Source organism: Amaranthus tricolor, chromosome 9 (assembly GCF_026212465.1).
Source record: "Amaranthus tricolor cultivar Red isolate AtriRed21 chromosome 9, ASM2621246v1, whole genome shotgun sequence".
Taxonomy (NCBI): domain Eukaryota; kingdom Viridiplantae; phylum Streptophyta; class Magnoliopsida; order Caryophyllales; family Amaranthaceae; genus Amaranthus; species Amaranthus tricolor.
In genome coordinates this window covers 26,002,904-26,026,739 of record NC_080055.1, presented here as the reverse complement: position 1 = coordinate 26,026,739, position 23,836 = coordinate 26,002,904, and the positions used below count along the sequence as shown (strand labels likewise).

Genomic DNA, 23,836 nt, shown 5'->3' with positions numbered 1-23,836 from the left:
TCTAAAACTGAAATTATGCAAAAAAGGCAAAGGTAACAAATAAAGGGTAGCCAATAAAATTATTTTTGGTCAAGTTTTTGATAATTTTTTTTTATTCTCTCCTATTGTAATCAAATATCTTTTTTTTTTTTGACATAATTCATACAAAATATCTTATCTTATTTTTTAAAAAATCAAACATCACCATAAAGAATAAAGATTGATTGAAAAAACTAAATTAACAACAAAAAAGCTAATACAAGTAGTTAGTTAAAAAACTCAACTAAACCAACCAACATCCAATAATCAATTAACAAATACGCCATTTTAAAGTGAATCAAGTTTAATTTTTATTATGACAAATGAAGGTGCAAGTATAATACTAAATCATCTTGGGCTAGTGTTTTCCCACTACTTGTAATAAGGTGATAAACCAATACCCCTCCATTCCACTCATTTTGCATTATTTCGACATATTATTTTCTTTTAATCTCATCGATACATTAAAACTTTATTATAATTTTAGCAACACAATTCAATCTTTTCCTTCATTTATTATCAAATATCTATATTTTTCTTGAAGACATTCCACTTCTCTTTGACGCTAACTCAACGAAAAAGAGTAGCATATGGTATTAACACGACTTATTGGCCGATTCGATAAATCGGAGTTAAGGGTGTGCCCTTGTCGTACTATTCATCATCAACATATTTCATTTTTCTATAAACAACAATGTCAAAAAAAAGCAACAGTTCCACATAACCGGTAGGACTATACGGCTGCTCCAATTAATCCACTTGAGTAGTTAGAATTATTGTCTCTTATCAGTAAAAATAATAAAGTGACCTTTTTAAGTAGAGGATCATACTACATAAACAAAGGATCAGATCAAGAACGGAAAAAGAACTTAATATCACTAACTGATATAGTCCCAAATTTCCTGGGTAACAGCTAACATTGTGTATATATGATCTGCCATGAGGTTTTTGCCTTTCTATGTATGAATGGATACGGAAAAAGGAATAGATGAATTTTACCAGAGCATCGATACCACAGATTGCCTCTTTAAATTAAATGAGTTCATCACGTCAACTTGAGTTCAAACCACCTCTGACGGAAGCAATCAGATCATCAAACCAGTTGATCTGAATGAATGGAAAGTCGACTAGCCCACCAAAGACAAGCAAGCATAAATGCATAATATACCTGCTTAGCAACAGTGAAATAACTTAGGGTGCATTATCTTCATTTTGTAAAATAAGTTTATAAAAAGTATCAAGAGCAACAAGGGTTGGCAAAGAATGATAAGTTCACATTATAGGGTTTAGTACAACCGAGTTTTGAACAAGTCATAAGTTTCTAAAAATACGTGATGAGGCTTGCAAATAGATCTCACCTTGTCAAAGAACGATGGGGATTCTCAGACCATCATGTGCTAGTTGAACCACAATGCCCTCCCTAGATAAAGAGTGAAATAATCAAATTTATAGTAATATACCAAGATATTCAACAAAAAGCAAGAAGAAACAGAATAGGTACACCTCAAATGATTATTTAAAACAAGAAAACCCTAATGATGTTGGATAAACTAAAGATAATATGTTGATAAAAATACGTTAGCACAGATAAAGCCACTTGGTTCAGTGAATATAAGGGGAAAGGAAGCCAACACACCCTTGTTTCAATGTACAAAGAGTTTGGATAATGAAAAGAAAGGAAACGAATTGGAGGGAAGAGTAATGAGCTTTCTTTCTAACTCAATTTCAGATAGAAATATATAGTACATCCCTCCAATTCCTTTATTTGTGATGCTATTCAAATGAAGGACAATTCATCTTACCATTTCCTTCACCCCTTTTAACATATGCAACTGTTAAAATTCCCTATCTCCACTTTCCAAAACTTTAAGACTCTTTCCACGACCTCTATTGACCAAAAGATCCACTGCTATGGGCATGCAGTATCCGGTCTGGACCGAGAAATGTACAAGAACATAGCCAGACTGGACCGGACCAGCCAAAGATTAATTCCAGTTTTGCATCAGTCTGTCGAACAAGGGTGATTTCGGTCTTTCAGTCTGGTCTAGTCCAAGAACGGATAAACCAGTCTAGGTCAGGTTTTGTAAACTTAGCAGTCTGATTAGGTGGAGAAGTAAGAGAACTGAACTTTCTTTTGCTTGTTTTTTTCACTCATGAACTCAAATCACTTACCCCTAAACACTCTTAACTCTCTCAAAGACATATCCTAAATCCCTTATTCTCTTTATTACTATTTTCAATCTCCATCTTATTTCCTTCGTACTCTAGCAGATTCAATTTCATTTCTCTTAGTCCAAAGTTTATGATTTCAACATAGTAAAAAAGATGAGATTGTTGATTTAGATTCTCCCTATTCCCTTATGTGAATCACATGTCAATAAGTTGTTGGAAGAAATTAAATCACAAGTCACAACTCACAAGATGATTTCGTCAAAGGAATTGGATCAATTGAAGAAATTCGTCCTTTCTGTCTTTGAATCATGTTTCAGATCTATGAAATGAGTTTTGCGCAAAAACATAGTTTCAACTTCGCAAAAAGCTATTCCTTCCACAGTGTTTGATGATTGAGTTTCAAATTAACAATTTCTTAATTGAATGTTAGTGAAGCTGTCTCAACCCCAAATTTAAGGGGTATGACAAGTGACAACATTGGAGATTAACTAGAGTTTTGGGAAGTCCAGAATGAGATTGTGATGAGAGATTGGCGAAAAGAAGAATGGATTGAGTTTTGTCTGAGAGAAATCATTCACTTCATCTCATTCACTGAGAGAAATCACTCACTATATCCATACTTTTGCTATTTCCTCCGATTTAAAATGTCGCACAATTTTAAACTTAATTATCTGCGGTGTTCAATTCGAGCGTTTTAGATCCAGTCCTTTCCGGTCCTATCCAGAATGGATTTTATTTTCAAATCCGGTTCATTACCGATCTTAACATCCGGTCTCAACCTATCCTGGTTCAGTCCAGTCAGGTTTTGGACGTTGCAGACCCCTGCCCACTCAATAACTGTCTCAGCCATCAATAACTACATACATCACAACGACCACTTCAATCACCACAACCCCTTTCCAGATCCCATTCCCAGTGTTCCCTTTTCCCATTGAGTGAACCAAAACAGCCCTAATGCTTAAATAATTGATTCATGAATCCATAAAAATTCACAACCATTTTATCCAATGTCATCCCTACTATACTACATAGAGTGAACCAGCAAACAAATCATGCATAATTCGATTAAATGATTGATGTATGGGCTTGTAATGAACAAAAATCAATAATAATTAGCAAACATTTTGTCTAAGTGCCATCCCTACTATACTACATAGAGTGGACCAATAAACAAATCATGCATAGATTTTCATTCATGCACTTAAACAATAGGAACTAAAAGTTCAATACCTTTTTGACCATTCAGTAAGATAAGCATTGTCTTTGTGGTGATCAAATTCATGGGTCATTCCAATTAATAGAGCACGCTTTGGACAGATTCTCTTTACTGCATCAAGGGTCTGAAGAAAACCAAGACAATTGTAGGCATATGAGATTTTTGCACAAAAGCAAGATAAGTCCCTTTGAGTCCCTCCAGTATTTGTCTCTCAACTCTCGTACGCAAGAAACTTCTGAGGTTAATGGAGCAAACTCAAGGGGGGAAAGGAGTATTGTTAAATTCATACAGGTACCTGAGGGAAGCAAAAGTGAGTATTATGGGAGCTAGTCTGCAAGAGAAAAAAAATTCTGCATCAGATTTTCTGAATAAACCTATAAATCTAAAAATTATCCAATATGAATTTATAAATCTAAAAGTTTACCACTATGAATCTATGATAAAACAACAGATCTCTAATAAGAAATTATTTTCTTATAAGTGAATAAAGGTAGGCATGTAGCGAAGTAATATAAAGGACATGCATCTGGAATACCTCAAGGTGACTGCATGCCCCAATCTTGTAGTGCCATTATGGGTTTCCATGTACATCAGCAAATCTATGACATTACTAGCAGAGTCCTTGATCATCCCTTTGAGAATGATCATCATCTAGATCTTTTATAAAAGCCAAAATTTCCTCAAAAGTACCTATTTATTTTTAAGGTTGGGAAGGCCAACTGAGTCTTTTCAAACCAGACTCAGGATAATAATGCCAGTATTGAAATGAAAAAGGGAAAATTTCCTATACCATAGATGCTTTCCAAATCACCACCGAATACATGGGATTTAAACTTAGTAATATCATAGAAGGACACATGCGGCCGTGTCATTCCTAGTTAAAAACAAAATAAACTTCAGCCCTAAAAAATGTGTTTCCATAAATAGGTCTTGGGCATCAGTAAGAAGTATGTCAAAAAACAAAGACCCAAACATATATCCCCTTAACACTTCCTAACTCAAGAGAGTGAGAACAGCAAACTTGCAATCCTCAACAGCATGCTCCATTGTTGCATAGCAAACTAGTACCACAAAGTTCCAGCCTTGAGAAGTTTATTTCTTTATGCATCCTCATTTTGTCCCAAACTTGAATTTCTTATTTATTGCAGTGCAGTTACGCTGTTAATTGTGAATTTATCTTGTTTCTATACAACTAAAAACATTGTAATGCATTGGATTATTATGCCAAGTTGTGGCTCAATAATTACAGTCAGACAAAATGTAAGAGGTGGGCCGAACTTTCTCAACCCAGCACATCAGTCAACATTTTCACTCTTCATACACTCATCAGACCTCTTCACAGCATATAAGTCTTTTAGCCTTCATACACAGCATCTAAATCATCATATACCTGTACATCAGACTCCTTCCAATTCCCAAATCCATGAGGTATTTTATGTAACTTTTCAGTTCATCCTACAAATCCCACATTTTGGGACAGCGTATCTCCTGGCTAGACGTGTTAAATTCTGATCTGATCATAAATCGACCAGAAAATTCTTCTACTCCTGACAATCAAAAATCTCATCCATCAGTTCTCCGAGTAAAAAATTCTTCCTACCAGTTTCAGGAAACAATTGTGTGCCTAAAACTAAAGCTGAAAACCCACCAAAATTTACCCAATTCAAACGTATCAGTCTCACAAACACAAATTAGAAAACAATCTCATAAATCATCAGAAATGACAACAGGCCACATATGCGAAAGTTTATCTCTACTAATCAGGGAAGTTTCAAGCCAAATAAAGGAACTAGATATAAATTGATCATTGATTCTTAGCTACAGAAACCCTCAACTCCATGTCATGAATTAATGAAAGAAAGTTCTTTTATTTTAAAATTGATCTTCAGAAAGCCAATGATAGAATGAAAAGTTTCTTCATGCACCTTCACACTTGAGCTTTCATACCCATGTCTCCAAGGTGACCACTGAAATCCTCATTCACACTATGTTAGGAAAATATTTTTGAAAGACAGAAAGGAAAGGAAGGGGAGGATCCTCATATACTCTATGTTTGGATAACATTTTTGAAAGGAAAAGAAAGGAACGGGAGGGGAGGGAAGGCAAAATTGGTTAGTTTTTCTTTCAAATCTTTCCAAAGTTGGAAGAATTTGCTATGTTTAAAATGTGAATGAAATTTTCCTTCCAAGTCCCTATCCTCCATTTTCCTCCCTTTCTCATTTGCCCTTTTCTATCAAAAATTCGTGTTAACAACAAACCAACAAAAAAATTTTACCCTCTAGAGTCTAGGGGTCACCTACAAGAAGACCAACTAATGTCAATCCATAACCAATGCCAAGAAGGGCATTTGAACCCATGAGATCTTAAACGGACTTGGGAAGTACCCAGCTACCACAAAATCTGAATCTTATGCAAAGAATACTTGGGCAGACAACCAAAGTGGGTTACCCTTTAGGCTAATATGTGAACATACCGTTTAGAAACAAGTGCAAATTTACATATAGCAGTGCGAGACACATGAGATGTGTTAAAGAAAAGGTAAGAAAGTGTGAAAATGGAGATAAAAAGAGTGTCGACATGGAGAAACAAAAGTCTTACCCGAAAAAGAGTCAGAGTGAAATTCTTTTGGACGCTTAATAAAGGCAACTATCAAATATGCATAGAAAGGGAGAAATAATACAAATCACATAGTATGTAATTTAGCATACAATGATCCAAAAATACCCAATCACTAGTAATAGATTAATAGTCAATGGAATATACATTGAACAGATGCTTGTTCAACTAAAGCAGAATTTTCTACAACACAGACGCAGTTCCCTCACTGTGTCTGTGACTAGAATTTTTGGGAAAAGGAGGACAGTCCACCAAAATTGGATCATACTGACCTTGTAAAGGGTGTCCAAGATAAGAAGATCCAGTTGCCCACCGCCACTTTTGGAAATAACTGCCAGACAAACAGCCGGATCAATTCAGTTCATCAAGTTCAGTTGAATCAAAATGATACATGAAAATCAAGCACATTGACAGTTGAAATTTACACCTTTTTTTCCAACAACCAAATGGGCCATAAAGGTCAACCAAAGTTGCCAAATTCTAAAGTCAATCATAAAAGGCACTCACCAGCCTCAGTAGCCGGAATAAAATGCGAAACATCAGATATATAAGCAACTTTGCTCTTTTGGCCAAACAGAAAACCTAATGCAACATAATCTTCACCATGCATCACCTGCAGGAGTTATATCAATTGACACTATCAGTGACAAAGGAGACTAGCAGAAAAGCACAGCACGATAGGAGATTGATTGAAGCAAGTTACTGGTAAGGGGAAAAATTGCAGGCCCGATGCAATAAAAGGTTTCTCATGATCACTCTCAATTATCTTCCAATCAAGCTGGGCTACTCGCCTTATAACCTGGCCTTCTTTAAGTTTTTTTTGCACCAAGTAAGGAAACTTCACAGCAACACTGTAGGGACAAATTAAAAGCATAATTATCGAACAAAGCAGGAAAATTGATGAAAATATGTAACAGAAAATGCTACGCAGAATAAAAGAGCAGCAAAATCGGGAATATGAGATAGAAATGTCACGTCGCTAGTTGGAAACAAGGGAAGCAATATTATGACTAATGCACAACAAGCATCTGTCTGGTAAATCATATCAATCTTACGAAATAAAATCTCTTAAGGCAGTCAACAACATCACAAAAGACCAAAAAAAACCAAAAGGTGTAAGCATAGAAAACAGAAGGTTCATAAATTAGCAAGAAAAAGGATGTAAGTTTAAAAGTATAAATGAATTACATTCATAACCTGATACTCTTCTTATGAATTAGTAAAGTGGATGGGATGAAAGTGAGGGTTGACAACCAGCCATGGGAAAAAGGTGTTGATTTTCTTAATTATTTCTACTCATTGACGATTGATATAGTGCGTCCATATGTATGTGGAGAAATATATCCAATGGAAAGGAAATTTCATAATGATAAATCAGAGAAGAGATGATCTCGGTCATTGGATTTTAATGCACGGCAAGAAGAATAGTAAAAATGATGTATTAAAGCAATGAAAAGAGATTAAAGGAAAAGAAAGAAGCCAATCCATTTGTTATCTCTCTTACATTCTTCACCCACCTTGACAAATCCTTTTCATATACTTCTCATCTCAATCTATATGATTATATGAAAGAGTCCACACCTATAACACGACACTATTGTAAATATCATTAAGCTTACCGCAACAGTAAATATAGGTCGAAACAACTACAAACCCATCCATATCAATCATAGTTGTGTTTTGGCGACCATTACCACGACCTTGACAAAAAACGTACTTTAACACTGTCGGTGGTAGCATGAGAAACTACAATGAAGCCAAAGACTCATAGTTTTTTTATTTTTGTTTATAATAATTCATAAAGCCAGTTTGTGAATGTTGTCGTGATCACAGTAACAAGTAACCACATCTGCAAAATATTTTGAGGCTTTCACAACCTATATCATGGTCACGACAACTTCAAAAGCTTCATAATGTGATTACATACAAAGTGGAGAAGCTAACATTATTTTTGAACTATGCAATTGATTAGAGTATATTTGCTCTTCAACCCATGTGCGCTTATAAAACACCATATTGACATATTCCAAAAGGAATTCTTACCATTTCTAATCAAGGATGACAAGATAAATTTTTTACATAGTCAAGTGTCCCAGGCCTTGCAAAACATACATCGTGACCCATAATTATATGTTACCTTTGGGCATCTCTTGGAGCTTAAGTCATGGGTTTGAAAAGATGATTATTTAATTCAAAACTGACAAATATAGGGCTTTATTTAGCTCATCACGTGACATAGGTAATACAGGTAATCATGGCATAACATTGCATTTGGAGGCTCACATATCCTACGAAGGCTAAGCATTATTGATGGAATCATGGAACAACTAAAGTTTTATACAAGTTCATATACATGATTCCCCACACTAAATCCATCCTTGAGATCTCATAAATAAGTAAAAGAGTATAAGTTGCTTCCAATTACTTCTTTAGTACTACTTTTTGTGAGTTATACTGCTAGGTCTTATTCTTGTAATTTGGAGTTTTGTAAACTTCGGTGCTTGACATTTAAGTCAAGTATGATAGTGATAACTTAGATGTAGAAGTTAGCTTTATTTGTTGTGCATTTTCTTTATCATTTCTAATTTATTTTTACTTACAAAATTGGTTACAATTATTACAATTGGTACCAAATCACACCTCTCTTTCACCAAACCCTCGTTTTGAGGCAGAACTTTATGCACTTGCCGGCTTTTTACAATTAGGTTCACAAAGTGCAAAATCCATTGACAAACATGAACTCAAACTATGAAAAATGTCGAAGTTTAAATTAGACTAATAACAAGGTTAAAGAGAGACATTAAACAAGTGGATCTCTCGATTTGAGTGTTGCAGTTCTCTCAAGAGCCAAATACATGGTTGTAGTGAGACAAACACCATCCCTAACTTCTATGTAAACTCAGAGTGGATCTAAAAGTGTTCCAATCATCCTTTTAAAAAGCGTGCCTAGAAGCTAAACTCTAAAGAAAGCACTTTTTGTTGTCTAGGCTAAGCGAGAAACAAAATATTCATGCTTTTGTGCACTTTTTGTACTATATTCTATATTATGCCTAGCGCATTGCATTCTTTGAGACAATGTTTGTTGAGTGATCACTTATAGAAATTAGATAGAAGAGTTATCATCTTCAAACACAAAAAATGAGAAGGAAAAGGGAATTGCTCATGCTTTAAAGAAATAAAGAGAAAATGGAAATAATGAGCATTCGCTAAGATGTCTATATCTTATTAGTTTTCTCTTCCAAAGCATGCACCACCACTAGGTACCTTTCCTTTTGGCTTTTTTTCCTTTTCCCTTCCAAAATTCTTCTTACATATGGATTCTTCATCTTATTTTCTTTCCTTGTTTAAATTCGACATCTTTTTTACTTTTCTTCATGAGTTTTTCGATTAATCTGCCTTTTGAATTTCTATCTGGTCTTCTTTCTTTCAATTTTCCTTTCTTTGATAATTTGCCTTTTGGTTTATATTTTAAGTTACTCTTTTTTCTTCTTTTATTTTTCCTCTTCTACCATTTTTACAGTCTTGTTTTTCCTCAATTCTTTATTTTTCTTCCTTTCTTTGAATTTCTACTTTTTTTTTCCTCCCTTCTTGATAACAATGTGATAATAATTAGACACAGTCAACCGAGACAAATTGCTTAAGAATATCGATTTAGATACTATCTTGGGTCATTATGTGTTAAATTAGTGGCTTAGCACAATGTAAAAAAATGTTTTAGATCTTTCATGCTAATCTAATATGAATATCATAAAATATTAAATAGTCTTTAGAAATGTTTCATAAGGTTCTGACTTAAGAGTAAAAAAGGTCCTCATCTCTGAAATGCTCGTGCTTTCACCCTGTAGCTTGCGCTAAGGCTTTAGGACCCTTCTACACCTAAGTGCACCTTTAATTCCAATGAGGGGTAGTAGTTTTGAAGGCTCAAAGACCTTTAAGCCTAGAAAGTTGATTGTAACAATGCTAGAACATGTGTTTTCAATAGAAACCCATCAAGTCACGAGGAAGGCGAAGTTGAGGACGTTGTGAGCGAGTGAAAGAAAATGATGAAGCTTTAGATTTAGGGAGAAAAAACATATATCCTTATGATCTTCGTAACATTACTTGTGGAATAAAACCTAATGGTTAACCAAAAGAGGGGAATTCGCAAAGAGAGAAATTGCTTAAGGACGGGGTAAAACCATGGTGGGTGGGTGATAACAAAACAAGTGGTAGAATCTTTCTCGAAAATTTCTAAGAATGAATGTTTCATTGAGCAAAGTTCAATGGCAATGAGAGGAAGAATAGTGTGTTGAATGCACCTAGCAAGGGAAAGATCCTAGAACTACGGTGCAACAACGGAGTCTATTTGCTAAGAACTTCACATTTAAGTGTGCTTTGTGGGGAGTAATCTTAGGATAGGTGACCTCTTGGAAGTTTTTTTTTTGGATGCGCACGAGTGAGTTCAAAGTGCACTTAATATACTTGTGTTGGTTTGTAAGGCCAGTCTACAACCTCTATGGGTAGTCACTGGCGGTTCAATAGAGTCGGGGTGTTACATGAAATTAAATAGACTAAATTCTTTAAGCTTTATTGATACATTAGGAACCAAAGTAATAAGATTGAGCTTCTAAGATGTCCTCAATGTCAAAAAAGAACACTTAAAATAATCTAAATTAACCACGCATTGCAATTGACCTTCAAACGGGAAAAAATAGCAAAAACAACAATGTCCAAGCCTTAATCCCAAAGCATGAGAAAGAAAAAATTTGTCGGGAGTAAAAAGAATTCAATAGTCCTCATATACTTGCACATGAATTATGAGATGGAACACTAATTGTTCAGCAAACAACTCAATAACCATTGACACTCAAAACTCATTTGAAACTACATTTATAATTATTTCATCAACGAAAAAGCGCAAAAGGGCTTTGCATGTCAATTGAACACATCAACGTACTCCTTTAAAAAAAATACCTATCCATAGAATCTTGGGTGAGGTATATTGGAGTTGGGTTGATATCATTTGTAGGGCTAAATGGTTGAATAGCTCGTATGTCGTCCAAACCAAGAATTGCATCAGCATGTTCGTGTGTCAAGATTACCTGTAGTTATATATTTTAGCAATTGTGGAGTGAAAAGAGTAGACATTTCCTGACAATTACTTGTCAGATTATAACCATAGTTATTAAGTTACATATATTTTAAGAAACAAGATTTAGTTTGTAGTTCTAATTGCTACGAAATGGTGCCCATAGTATCATGCTTTATAGATTTTCCTTCCAATAGTTGTAGATTAAAGGTTTTTGTTCGTCTTTTTCTGCAATAACATTATAGTTAGTAATCTCTTACTTATGGCCAATGAAAAGACATACTCAACAAATGAGCTAAATTGCAAGCAGAATAAGAATTTGTTTAAAGGTCCTGAAGTTGATGTTAGCTAATCAATTTCACAATGTTTAACATTCATAATATTGAAACTTACTGAATCAACTCGTGGAATTTTATGGAAGGTAAACCAGCGAAGTACTGCCTCTCTGAAAGTCTTTCCAACATCAATTAATATGTAATTATGCTTACCATCACTTTGGCAATAGTCAATGAGGAGAGATGTATTACCCCTGGAAATCAATTAAAGATAAAATTAACAAGCATAACTCATTGTATCATAAGTTTTCAATAAAAATACTTAATTTTATTGCAATAGACACAAGTGACTCCAAGAACGTAAATTAGAAAGATAAAGTTGCATATGTGATGGTTGTCAATAGTTCCTTAAAAAGTTACAAGTCTGCCATGAAACAAAGCCACAATTATCAAGTCTTCATTACTATACTTGACTAAAAATCAAACTAAAAACATGAAAATAACACCTCAAGTCAGCATTGTGAATAGTTCCATTTAAAAAGCTATATTGCAATAGTTGAGGAGGGCAAGAAAGCAAAGGACATGTTCGTATTTCATTGATATAGCTGGATATTAGACATAAATAAGAGGACTGACAATCTTCTCTAGGATACTTCTCAAGGATCTACAATTCAGTTTCAAGTTCTCAAAACCATATTTATTACAATAAGGACATTAAAATTTTGTCTGCAATCAGCTCAAAAATCTAAATTTGAAGTCAGAAGCCATGTCATTTTAGATTCACTACTGCACCATACAGAAGCTCTATACATGTAAATTAATCAAGTTCATAAAGATAAACAATTGCAAGTTGATACCTACAACCTTTGTATTAGATATAGGATTAGTGACTAGTAACTACATCTTAGGATATCATTTTTACAATGACTCCACTCTATTTAGAGCAATTTCTTTAGTGTTCTATCAACTCCAAAATATTGGGCGCCCACTAGCTGACCAGCAACACCAATATGTCCTCAACAACATATTGTCATCTAAAAAGGAAAGCAAATTGCTCTTAGTTTGAAAGAGGACTAGAATCATACGTTAGGATCAACATTCGTGCATAATTACTTGATTCTCCTAGCTAACTAAAAAAACAAAAAAAATTGCACTGCTCCTTTATAAAAAGTGGATGAAAACCTAACTTTGAAACAGAAGCTATCACATATTATCTATATTGAATTGTTGATGCATCTGTTACTTTACCATGAAAATCACAGCAAGTTAGTAAATTGAAAAACTGGGTGTTGAACATATTAATACAATATAAATAGATATTCTATTTAGATTCTAGATATATTCATATATATACATGTATTTTGTACAAATGAATAATAATGTCTTTTCTGTTTTTCCTTGATTGAAATAAGACAACTTGTTTTTCCTTTTCTCTTCTTCCTCATCTTCCCTCTGCATCTTCTCTCTCTGCTTCGTCCATTTTTGATCATCTTCAAGACTTTGTGGCAAGGATTAACATGGTATCAGACTAACCTTTCGATCCTTCTTCTTCTTTTCGCCTCTTTCTTCAATCTTTTTTTTTCAGAAACCCTCTTTTTTTTTATCCTTTGTCCCTTGTTTCTTTGGTATATGAAACTGTTTTTCAGACTCTTCCTCTCCTTCAATTGATTATGTCTTCTTCTTCTGAAACTCAACAAAACATCGACCCTATCACTAATCCAACCTCTCCATATTATTTACATCCTAGCGATGCAAGTTTCATACTCGTTTCTACTCCTTTTACCGGAAACAATTTCATTGATTGGAAAAGATCTGTTACAATAGCCTTATCAGCCAAGAACAAACTCGGCTTCATCAATGGCAACATTTCAAAACCTGCTGATTCTTCTTCTCTCTTTCCGGCCTGGGAAAGAATCAATAATACTCTAATCACCTGGTTCATGAAGGTGCTAGATCCAATAATCGCCAGAAGTGTTCTACATTTTGATTCTGCTTCCGCAATATGGTCTAATCTTCAAGAAAGATTTGGACAGACTTCTGGTACACAAATTTATTCCACTCTACAGCAACTTGCCGACATGCAACAAGGAACAGATAGTATTTCTTCGTTCTACACAAAAATGAAAATACTATGGGATACACAAGATGCTACTCAACCTTTGCCAATATCCACTTGTACAAATTGCACCTGTCGAATTACTCAAAGAGTCTTGACTCTTCAAGAAGAACAACGAACTATTTCTTTTCTAATGAAGCTCAACCCTAATTTCTCACATGTCATGGCTAATATCCTTATGCAATATCCTCTGCCACCTATATCTCATGCTTACAGGCTCCTGGCACAGGAAGAAGAACACAAAGCTATCTCTGAAAATGTTCCAGAAGACTCTCATGCCATGTTTGCCAACAAGGGGAGACCGTCTGAACATAGAAGTAACTCTGGCATAATTCCATACAGACCTCCTCATTCTAGTGAAAAGTCCTCCTCTCCAAGAAAATCATCCTACTTTTGTGACTATTGCAAGAAGACTGGCCACACTAAAAATAGATGCTACAGATTACATGGCCTTCCTTCAAACTCTGCTACTAAGTCCAATTGGAAGAATAACAAAGTAGCTGCTTTGGTTGATTTAGAAAATCCTGATCCACACAAGCTACAATCTACTCCGGCTGGTTCCAATTCTTTCACCACTGAACAATATAATATGCTGCTCCATTTGATCAATCAACAAAAGAAAGAAGCCTCTCCAATTCTTGCTGAAGATTCAAACACTACATGCTTCTTAGCTTGTGAGCAATGTTTTTTTTCAACTAATAATGCTATTTGGATAATTGACAGTGGTGCTACCAATCACATAACATACAACCTTGATCTTTTTAATTCTTTTCAACCCTTTCCTTCACATTTTCAAAATCGCATTACCTTACCTGATGGCTCTCAAGCTTTGATAAAACACCATGGCAACATTCCACTAAATTCTGAAATTATGCTGCAAGATGTGTTGCACGTTCCTCAGTTCCACTTCAATCTTATCTCTGTCACTAAACTTTGTAGAGATCTATCTTGCACTGTTTCTTTCTCAAATAACACATGTTCTATACAGGGCCCTTCTCTGAAAACTCCAATACAGCTTGGTAATCTCAAACATGGATTATATTACTGTCAATCTACACCAGTTCTTTCCAAGTCATCTGTTCAAGATCAAGCCTCCTCACCACGTTCATGCTATTCCGCTATATCAGATTCTAATAATGCCAAATTATGGCACCTCAGACTTGGTCATCCACCTTTCAATGTAATAAAGAATGTCTTGCCTACTCTACGAACTTCTAGTTATCAACATAGTTCCTTTTGTAAAATTTGCCCTGCAGCTAGACAAAGTAGACTATCCTTCCCCACCAGTCATATCAAAACTATAGTTCCTTTTGAGCTTCTTCATTTAGACATCTGGGGTCCTTATAAGCATTGTACTCATCATGGTTGTACTATGTTTCTCACTATAGTTGATGATTTCACTAGAACTACTTGGATTTATCTTATGAAATACAAAAGTGAAGCTGTGTCTATATTCAAATCTTTCTATTCTTATGTAAAAACACAATTTAATGCCCTTATCAAAAGTATCAGATCTGATAATGCACCAGACCTTTGTGAAGGACACATGAAAGATTTTTTGCTTATTAAAGGTATCACACACTACAAAGCCTGTTCAGCCACTCCACAACAAAATGGAGTGGTGGAAAGAAAACACAAACATCTTCTAGAAACTGCCAGAGCCCTATCATTCCAATCCAACTTGCCTAAACAATTCTGGGGTGAATGTGTGCTCACAGCTGCTTATCTCATCAACAGAATGCCCTTACAATCTTTGGGCCTCATTTCTCCTCAGGAGAAACTTCTTCAAACCAAACCAAATTTATCACACCTCAGATCTTTTGGCTGCCTCTGTTTTGTTTCAACTAAGAAAATGCACAGAACCAAGTTTGATGCTAGGGCAAATCCCTGTGTTTTCATTGGTTATCCAAACTTACAAAAATCATACAAAGTATATGATTTAGTAACAAAAAAGGTTTTGATATCCAGAGATGTAATTTTCTTTGAAAAACATTTTCCCTTTCATTTACAAACAACAACATCATCTCATTCCTCTCCTTTCTATCCATTTTTTTTACCTCTAACAACTAATACCCCTGATTACACTGAGGATGATGTTCCTCCTTCAACAAGAACTCAGCACATATCTACTACTGCACCTACTTCTTAATCTACCCCTTCTGACCATTTAATAGACATTTCACAACATATCAGCCATCAAAATACTACCACAACCAAACCTTCATTACAACCAACCAGACACTCAACCAGAATCAAACAAACACCTCAGTATCTAGCAGATTATGTTTGTTCTCATGCTACCATTTCTTCTACTTCCCCAAATTGGTGCAATATTCTAAGTTTCTCTACTTTACCTGATTCACATAAGTGTCTGATAGCTTCCATGACATCTCTATTTGAACCACAATCATATAATGAAGCAAACCAATATAAAGAATGGCAAGCTGCTATGCAACAGGAATTACAAGCTTTACAACACAATCAGACTTGGGTTATGGTTGATTTGCCAAAAGGTAAAAAGGCAATTGGTTGAAAATGGGTATACAAGATCAAATTACAAGCTGATGGCTCACTTGAACGATACAAAGCCAGATTAGTAGCAAAGGGTTATACACAAAAGGAAGGAATAGACTATGAAGAGACCTTTTCTCCCGTAGTAAAAATGACAACTGTAAGATGCCTTATTTCCTTGGCTGTTTACAAGAATTGGGATATTTTTCAATTAGATGTTAATAACGCCTTATTACATGGGGATCTAAATGAGGAAGTATACATGAAAGCTCCTGAAGGTTTACCAAATTCATCAAAGAAAGTTTGCCTCCTACAGAAGTCTTTATATGGCCTTAAACAAGCCTCAAGGCAATGGTTTGCAAAACTTGTTTCTGAACTTCTCTCTCAAGGTTTTTCTCAATCCAAAAATGACTACAGTTTATTCATAAGGGATCAACAAAACTCATTCACAGCAGTAGCAGTTTATGTAGATGACATCCTTATTACAGGTAATGATCAGAGTGTCATCTCAACGCTCAAAACTCATCTCCATCAGGTATTCAGCATCAAAGATCTGGGTAAACTTCACTATTTTTTGGGCATTGAGATTGGATACCTCCCAAATGGCATTGCTCTTACTCAACAAAAGTTCACCAAGGACTTATTACAATCTTCTAAAGTTGATATATCCAAAACTGCTGTTACTCCTCTCCCTCAGAATCTCAAACTACATCAAGATGAAGGTGAACTTTATTCTGAACCCAGCTACTACAGAAAAATGGTTGGCAAACTTAATTTTCTAACTCATACCAGGCCCGACCTAGCCTATACTGTGCAACACCTTAGCCAATTCATGCAGACACCAAGACTCCCACACATCAATGCCTTACACCACACATTGAGATATGTGGCAAGCACTTCAGGGCAAGGCATACTAATACAAGGATCAGACAAACTCACTCTACAAGCATTTAGTGATTCTGATTGGGCCTCATGTCCTAATTCCAGACGTTCCATAACTGGCTACATTCTTCTCCTAGGTGGCTCACCAATTGCATGGAAGTCAAAGAAACAAAGCACTGTATCAAAATCATCTAGTGAAGCTGAATATCGTGCAATGTCATCTGCAGCAAGTGAAGTAGCTTGGGTAGTTAGGCTCCTAGCAGATCTACAGCTACATTCCTTACAACCTGTAACATTGCATTGTGACAATCAAAGTGCAATACACATTGCTAAAAATCCCATATTTCACGAAAGAACAAAACATATAGAGGTGGACTGCCATTTCACAAGAGATAAAGTCCTTGAGGGATTGATTCAGCTTACCTATCTCCCTACTTCCTCTCAATTAGCAGACGTCCTGACCAAAATCCTTCCATCCTCACAGCATAACACTCTCATATCCAAACTAGGCATGTTACACAACCCTAGTTTGAGGGGGGGTGTTGAACATATTAATACAATATAAATAGATATTCTATTTAGATTCTAGATATATTCATATATATACATGTATTTTGTACAAATGAATAATAATGTCTTTTCTGTTTTTCCTTGATTGAAATAAGACAACTTGTTTTTCCTTTTCTCTTCTTCCTCATCTTCCCTCTGCATCTTCTCTCTCTGCTTCGTCCATTTTTGATCATCTTCAAGACTTTGTGGCAAGGATTAACACTGGGCTTATTAAGAATCCTGGAATCGAACAAAGAAATCACTGTACTCTAAAATTCCTTAATTTGCAACAAAAAAACTGGGATCAAATGTGTCACTGATCATCTAATTTTTCTAAAATTGTGATATCTCCTGAAAAGTTGTGTTTCTGAGTCCCAGTGATTCCAAAACCAAAATTGCATAGTAAATCCATTTACAGATCTCTTACAATCAAGCACATTGATAATGGTAAGGATTAAAAAAGTAACCTAGAACAAACAAGATCAATCAAACCCGCAACAAAATGCAACAAATACGAACAACTACACACTCCAAACAAGTAATTTCATAAATGAAACAAATTAAGATTGAAAAGGCAAGATGAAGAAAAAAGAGAAAAGTACCGATAATTAGGGTTTTGATCGGGAGGAATGGACAAGGATTGAGGGCAGACAGGACAAGGAGGATCAGAAGACTGGATCAAGCACATAGCATTTGGTACCGCACTAGAGCAACCTGTTCCCATGAATATCAGCGACGATAATGGAGAAGAATTCTGCGCAGTATCCATGCCATTCTCCATTTCTCGGAAGAAGGAAGAGAGAGATTGAGATTGTTTTTGCGTTTAACCGGAAAAAAACATAGTAGTTCGTGGTAGAATGGTTACTTGCAATTACAAATAAATAAAAAAGGGAGGGAATAAAGGTATTTGTTAGGTTGCATCAAATTGTTTGACGCCATCTGATCGAGAGATAGCAACTTTAGACGAGTTAAGTAGTCTATTAGTCTATCTCATATATATTATGAGAATATATGATTTTTATTTAAAGGTTATTTTATTGAAAATCAGTCTGTCATAAGGGTAGCTTTGTTGCTTATTACTCGTTAGTCCCTTTAATTTTGCTCCATAACGAATATTAAAGTGAAAATTCTCATGTATTGTGTAGCAAAATCAAAGAGACAGAAGAAGTAATGGTTTCCATTAGTTTGAATGATTGATTAGAGATTTCAATCAATTTAAAAATAATTTTTTCTGAGTTAGAACATAAATTATTTTTTATGGCTAAAATGCTTGATTGTTATTTTCCTTACTCCTATCCCTCATTTTCCACCATCTTCCCCGTGAAGGAAATTTTTTAATAAAGCTCTCATGCCTCAAATTGTTTGTTTATTAGAATGGAAAACTAAAACTAATGGCCAAGAATAGAATGATCACATACACATGAATCATGTACAAGTATTTAAAACTCATGCCTCATATTAGAATGTACACCAGTTGTTATTTAATAGTATGCAATTTAAATTTAAGCTTACACAAATAAGTGGCACTCTCTGTAATACCTTCAATAAGTTGTGCATGTGGTGAGTAATACTGTCGAGTAGAATTACATTATATTATGTTTGGAAATGAGGATTTCATTTAAAAACATAGATTTGACTCAAATTATGTATTTGGCAAATAAAAAATTTCAAATTTGGATTTGAGTCAAATCTACAATTGTTATGGAAATGATTAGAGATGAGAATTTGAGAATGACCTTTTAAACCTTGTCATTCTCAAATTCTACATTAATGATTCCATAATTGAAATCTATAATTTAAAATAAAATGTTTGTTTCCAAATGCAACTTTATACAATTACTTCACAACTATAACACCCGAATTTCCGTATTTCCTTATGCACTTTATATTCACTTAAGCACACACTTATAGGTCATCCTAATAATTCTCTGACACCAAGCATATTTATGTTCTTTTTAATGTTATTCACACTATTCAATCAATGTTCCCATTTGTTACTGAACTACTCTATTAAATTCCGTTGAAAGCAATCCCATTTGCAAATCATGTAAATTCAAGTGGATAGAGTAGTATAAAAATTTCTTTTTCTAATAAGAAAAAAATCACTCTTATATGAGATCGTTTTATGGTGAGATAAATTCATATAAAAGCCTAATTTACATTCAGCAAAGTGACTTTTTCAAACAACTTATAAAATGGGTGTTTTTTAAACATCTAAAATGTCACTCTTAATGGCCAAAATGACTTATTAAACATTAAATAATTAAAATGGATATTTTTAGTTTAAAAGTGAATTTTCTTTTAATTTAATTAGACGATTTAGCTCACTTTAAACTCATCTCACAATACAACTGTTATAAATAAGATTTTTTATTAAAGAAAATTTTTTACTATATATTAGGCCACTTTAAAAAAAACTCCTTTTTTTAATTTGTAGTAAGAGTTTTGTAATGGCGAAACGCATTTTCTTTCTTATCGCGAAATTTTTAAGTGGACATTTTAAACTAGAAAGAGTTGATAAATATATTATTTTGTATTTTTGTTACGATAATAGCAAAATTGAATGCTTTTTAAAGAAAAAGTGAATATTTGTTAATAAATAAAAAAGAATGAATTATTTAGAGTAATTAAAAGAGAATTTAAATGTATAGATGAGATTTAAAAAAAGCGGTAAATTATTGTTAAAAAATAAATAATGCAAAATAAATTTAATATGAGATATTTTGAAAAGGTGCTCAAAATGAATTTGTGCAGACTTCAAACGGACAATATCATACCATTGCACAACATTAATGGTTAATGGGCCAACAATAACAATATTCATAGAAAACCGTATTCATTCTTGTAATTGAAATAATCTTCTGAGTTTAGAAAGACTTTTTACACCTTTAGGACATACTTGAATTGAGTGTAAATATTTAAGGAAGAAAATAAAGTCAAATTAATGAAATGAAGGCAAATAGAGATGCATTTAAAGTAGTTGAAATAGTTGTGAAGAAGGTAAATTGACCATGAAATAAAAATAATGATGGAAAAAGAAGATGATTTTTCCTATTATGGAGGTAATACATTTCCCATCCTCCCCTGGGATAAATATTTAACCCACAAAATTGAGAGTTTTCTTCATTTTTCATCACTTTGCAACCATTCTTTCACCACTACAACAATTAAATTTCACTAATTTCTCATTTATCAACTTCATTTTCTTACTTTGACTTTTTTTCACCCCTTAAATATTTACACTCAATTCAAGCATACCTCACAATGCTTATTTATCAAGGATCTAACAAGAAATTTTTTTAAAAAAAAAGTAAAGTTAATTTTTTACACATGCATATGAATATCACCCAAACATAACCTCCTCCAAACCCAACATATAGTCAAAAAATCATTTTGCCCATGAATTTCATTGAAAAAAACAACTCTCTTATTTATTTAATAAACTTTCTTGTGCATTTTTTTATAATACATGGTAGACCAAGGGAAAAGAATGAGGCAGCGAAAATGAATTTAAGATCTAATCCAAAGAAAGTGATACATATTTCAACTGAAATACAATCCATTTCTCAACATTCTTGTGCATTATTATGTGAGCTCCAACCATGAAACTTCTCTTTAGCCCAAGCAATTGCTTCACCAATATCTATATCTTCATGGTTATTGTTTGCTTCAATATTATGATCATTTTTTAAGTGTACATTCGAAGGGGAAGATGGGGATACTTGCATTTCATCTTGTCCCTTTATAAACTTCCCACTTTGGGGGTAACCATAATTGAAACTTTGTATTGTATTCATATACTCATCACATTCATTTGGTATCAATTCAAATGAAGGGAATTCATGTTTATTTTGATCAGATTTGGGCATCTCTGAAATGGATGGTGTTGTCCATCTACTTGGTACATTGATTGGCCTGAAAATCATAAATCATAGCAAATTTAAAAGTTTTGGTAGAAATCAGAAAATAAAAGTCAACTTAAGAAAATTATTGCTAATGAAGTAATATTTAAGCTCTTTTCCTTTATAGTATTAAGACTTTTCTTATCATATTAAAAGCCCAATTTTCTAATATATTATATTCTGTTTTATATTGGATTTGCCTTATTTTATTTAAGTCTATATATAAATTTGCCCACTTATTTTTGAATATGATCACACAACTTTTACTCTTTATACTATTTCTTTTACTTTTATATACCCACTATTCTAACACTCAATACGTTATTTTTAGTTTCCGTGCAGCCAATGAAACTAAATGGTTAGAACATAGGAGCATAATCAAATAACATGAAGTAACATATCTTCCTCTATTCCAAAAAGGACTTGTGTAATTTTCTTTCATCTCATTAATTGTATTTTGTTTTAAAATTTAAGTTAAAACATAATAAAGTGAGATCTTATTGAATTCGTCTTAATATAAGAATTATTAATATTCACTTTTTATATTATTTTTATCATACATAAATAAAAATATTAAAGATTAAAGTAATACATTGAAGTACGTAAAATGTCAAATATTGTAAGTATTTTGGAATAGAGGATATATAAATAAAACTAAAACAGTAGATTTTAGTAAAAAAATAAAAAAAAAAACCAATAAAAGTCATTAACGGTCAATTGTAAAAAACATTACCCTATGCTCTTATGAGATTACATCATTTAACTCAAATATGTGAAAACTCCTTGAATCAGATGATGCTTTTTAGATTTTATATTGACAAAGGGACTATCAAATACTTTTGACGGCGAAAATAACATGTATGAATAAAACTTTTTTTATTTATTAGACTCACCTAAGCCTTGAAGTGAAAGAAGAAAGAGCAACATCTTCATTATCCCCAATAACAATAGCTGACCCAAAATCATTAAGTTCATTTAACTCATCAAAGCTCATCACTGAAGAACACGTTGACTTTGACCTTGATATTGACATTGACTTTGACTTTGTATGTCTACTCTTTGACTTTCTTCTATCAGGAATAACATAGCCTGGTAACCTGCGACCGGATATTATTACCGGAGATTCAGATTCCGGTTCCTTAAATATCTCATTATAAAACCAATCGTTACCGGAGAAATCAGCCGATAGTTTCCTTGATAGTAAACTTCTCGGTGGGCCCCCAAAAACGTCGTAGAAATCTTGCGGTTCAAGAGCTCTATCTCTCGATGTCGAACCGGTGGCCGAGATTCCCATCCTCTTCCGCCATGATTCATCCATTTTTAGTAATCTAATTATAGTAATTTTTGGGATTTTTGTGATGAATTTTGGTAGTAATATGTGATTGGGGTTATTATATATAGTCATGTACCCTTAAAGGCTGGGAAAAAAATGACTTTTAAAAATGATATATAAAATTACTTATGTGTCCCACCAAATAATCATATTTTTGCGATTAGTACCAAAACTAAAAAAATAGTATGATAGATTAAAATAGTTCGTTATTTGAAAATAAGATAGAGTTAGAAGTGTTTATCGGTCGAATTTAGGTCATATGTTTCAGGTTGATTCAAAATTGGATCTCATTTTTATTTGGTTTTTTATGAGTACATTTTTAAAGTCGGATTCAGTTACAAGATCGGGTATCGAGTTTATTTAAAATACCGTCATATTCAAATGTACAAATAAAAGTATTTATTAAAACGAACTAAAATAAAAAACACAAAGAGGATCTCACCGTGTGACATGCCTCATATTTGAGTTAAATAGCCCAATAAAAAAAATAGCTTATAAGCTTTTTGTTTTGAAGTCATTTCATCATGAGTCGGTCTCATACAAACCAGACTGAATAAAAAATAGAGCAAATTAATTGAGATATATGTAGGACAGTAGGAGTATTAAATTACGCTAATGGTATAATTGGGGATATGGGGATATTTGCTTCCCTGGAAAGTTGGGTTTGATTGATGGGTTCCACCCTCCAACTTCCCCACCACATTTTGGTTGCTTGGCTTCCAAGTGCTTACAAGTTACGTAGCTAGCCCAATGGCCATGCCAAACAACGTGTTTAACATACTCTTCCTTAATTATTTTTGTAACATTCTTATTATATATTGTTATTTGTTTTTCTTAAATCAACTGTGAGACTGTCTTATTCTGATATAAGTCTATATAATTAGTTTTGTTATTAAATTTTATTACTTAAAAATTATAAATAATCACTTTAACACGTTATATATACATATGAGTTAGCACTCAGCCCAATAGGGATGGTAAGACTATAAAATTGTCTCATTTAAGAATTTGTGTTTAAATATAATATTTTTCTTTTATTGGAGAGGTTTTTAATTTTCATCTACTCATTTTTCCTACTTCCCCATAAATCACACTTTTTTACCCATTTCTTAATTTGTTCAAATTTTATCCTTATAGCATATATTACGAGACAGAATGAGTAACTAAGTGGACTTCTT

General features: G+C 33.6%; 2 protein-coding genes across 3 annotated transcripts; both read right to left on the bottom strand.

Moving 5' to 3' along the window:
- Nucleotides 1-499: 499 nt before the first annotated feature.
- LOC130823674 (putative hydrolase C777.06c) lies at nucleotides 500-18,332 on the bottom strand. 2 transcript variants are annotated; one of them, XM_057688402.1, is made up of 10 exons: nucleotides 18,026-18,332; nucleotides 11,484-11,619; nucleotides 10,976-11,103; nucleotides 6,726-6,873; nucleotides 6,530-6,635; nucleotides 6,295-6,353; nucleotides 3,702-3,737; nucleotides 3,421-3,530; nucleotides 1,377-1,438; nucleotides 500-1,186 (listed from the first exon to the last, which is right to left on the bottom strand). In XM_057688402.1, exons 1-9 carry the CDS (start codon nucleotides 18,202-18,204, stop codon nucleotides 1,381-1,383), a joined length of 960 nt encoding a protein of 319 aa, XP_057544385.1. In that variant the 5' UTR covers nucleotides 18,205-18,332; the 3' UTR covers nucleotides 500-1,186; nucleotides 1,377-1,380. The 2 variants fall into 2 exon arrangements, with proteins under 2 accessions (XP_057544385.1, XP_057544386.1); XM_057688403.1 differs by lacking the exons at nucleotides 500-1,186; nucleotides 1,377-1,438; nucleotides 3,421-3,530; nucleotides 3,702-3,737 and adding an exon at nucleotides 3,803-4,953.
- A 2,433-nt stretch (nucleotides 18,333-20,765) lies between these two features.
- On the bottom strand, nucleotides 20,766-22,720 carry LOC130823948 (uncharacterized). Its single transcript, XM_057688779.1, has 2 exons — nucleotides 22,219-22,720; nucleotides 20,766-21,338 (listed from the first exon to the last, which is right to left on the bottom strand). The coding sequence occupies exons 1-2, from the start codon at nucleotides 22,641-22,643 to the stop codon at nucleotides 20,990-20,992; spliced, it is 774 nt and encodes a 257-aa protein (XP_057544762.1). The 5' UTR covers nucleotides 22,644-22,720; the 3' UTR covers nucleotides 20,766-20,989.
- Nucleotides 22,721-23,836: the final 1,116 nt, after the last annotated feature.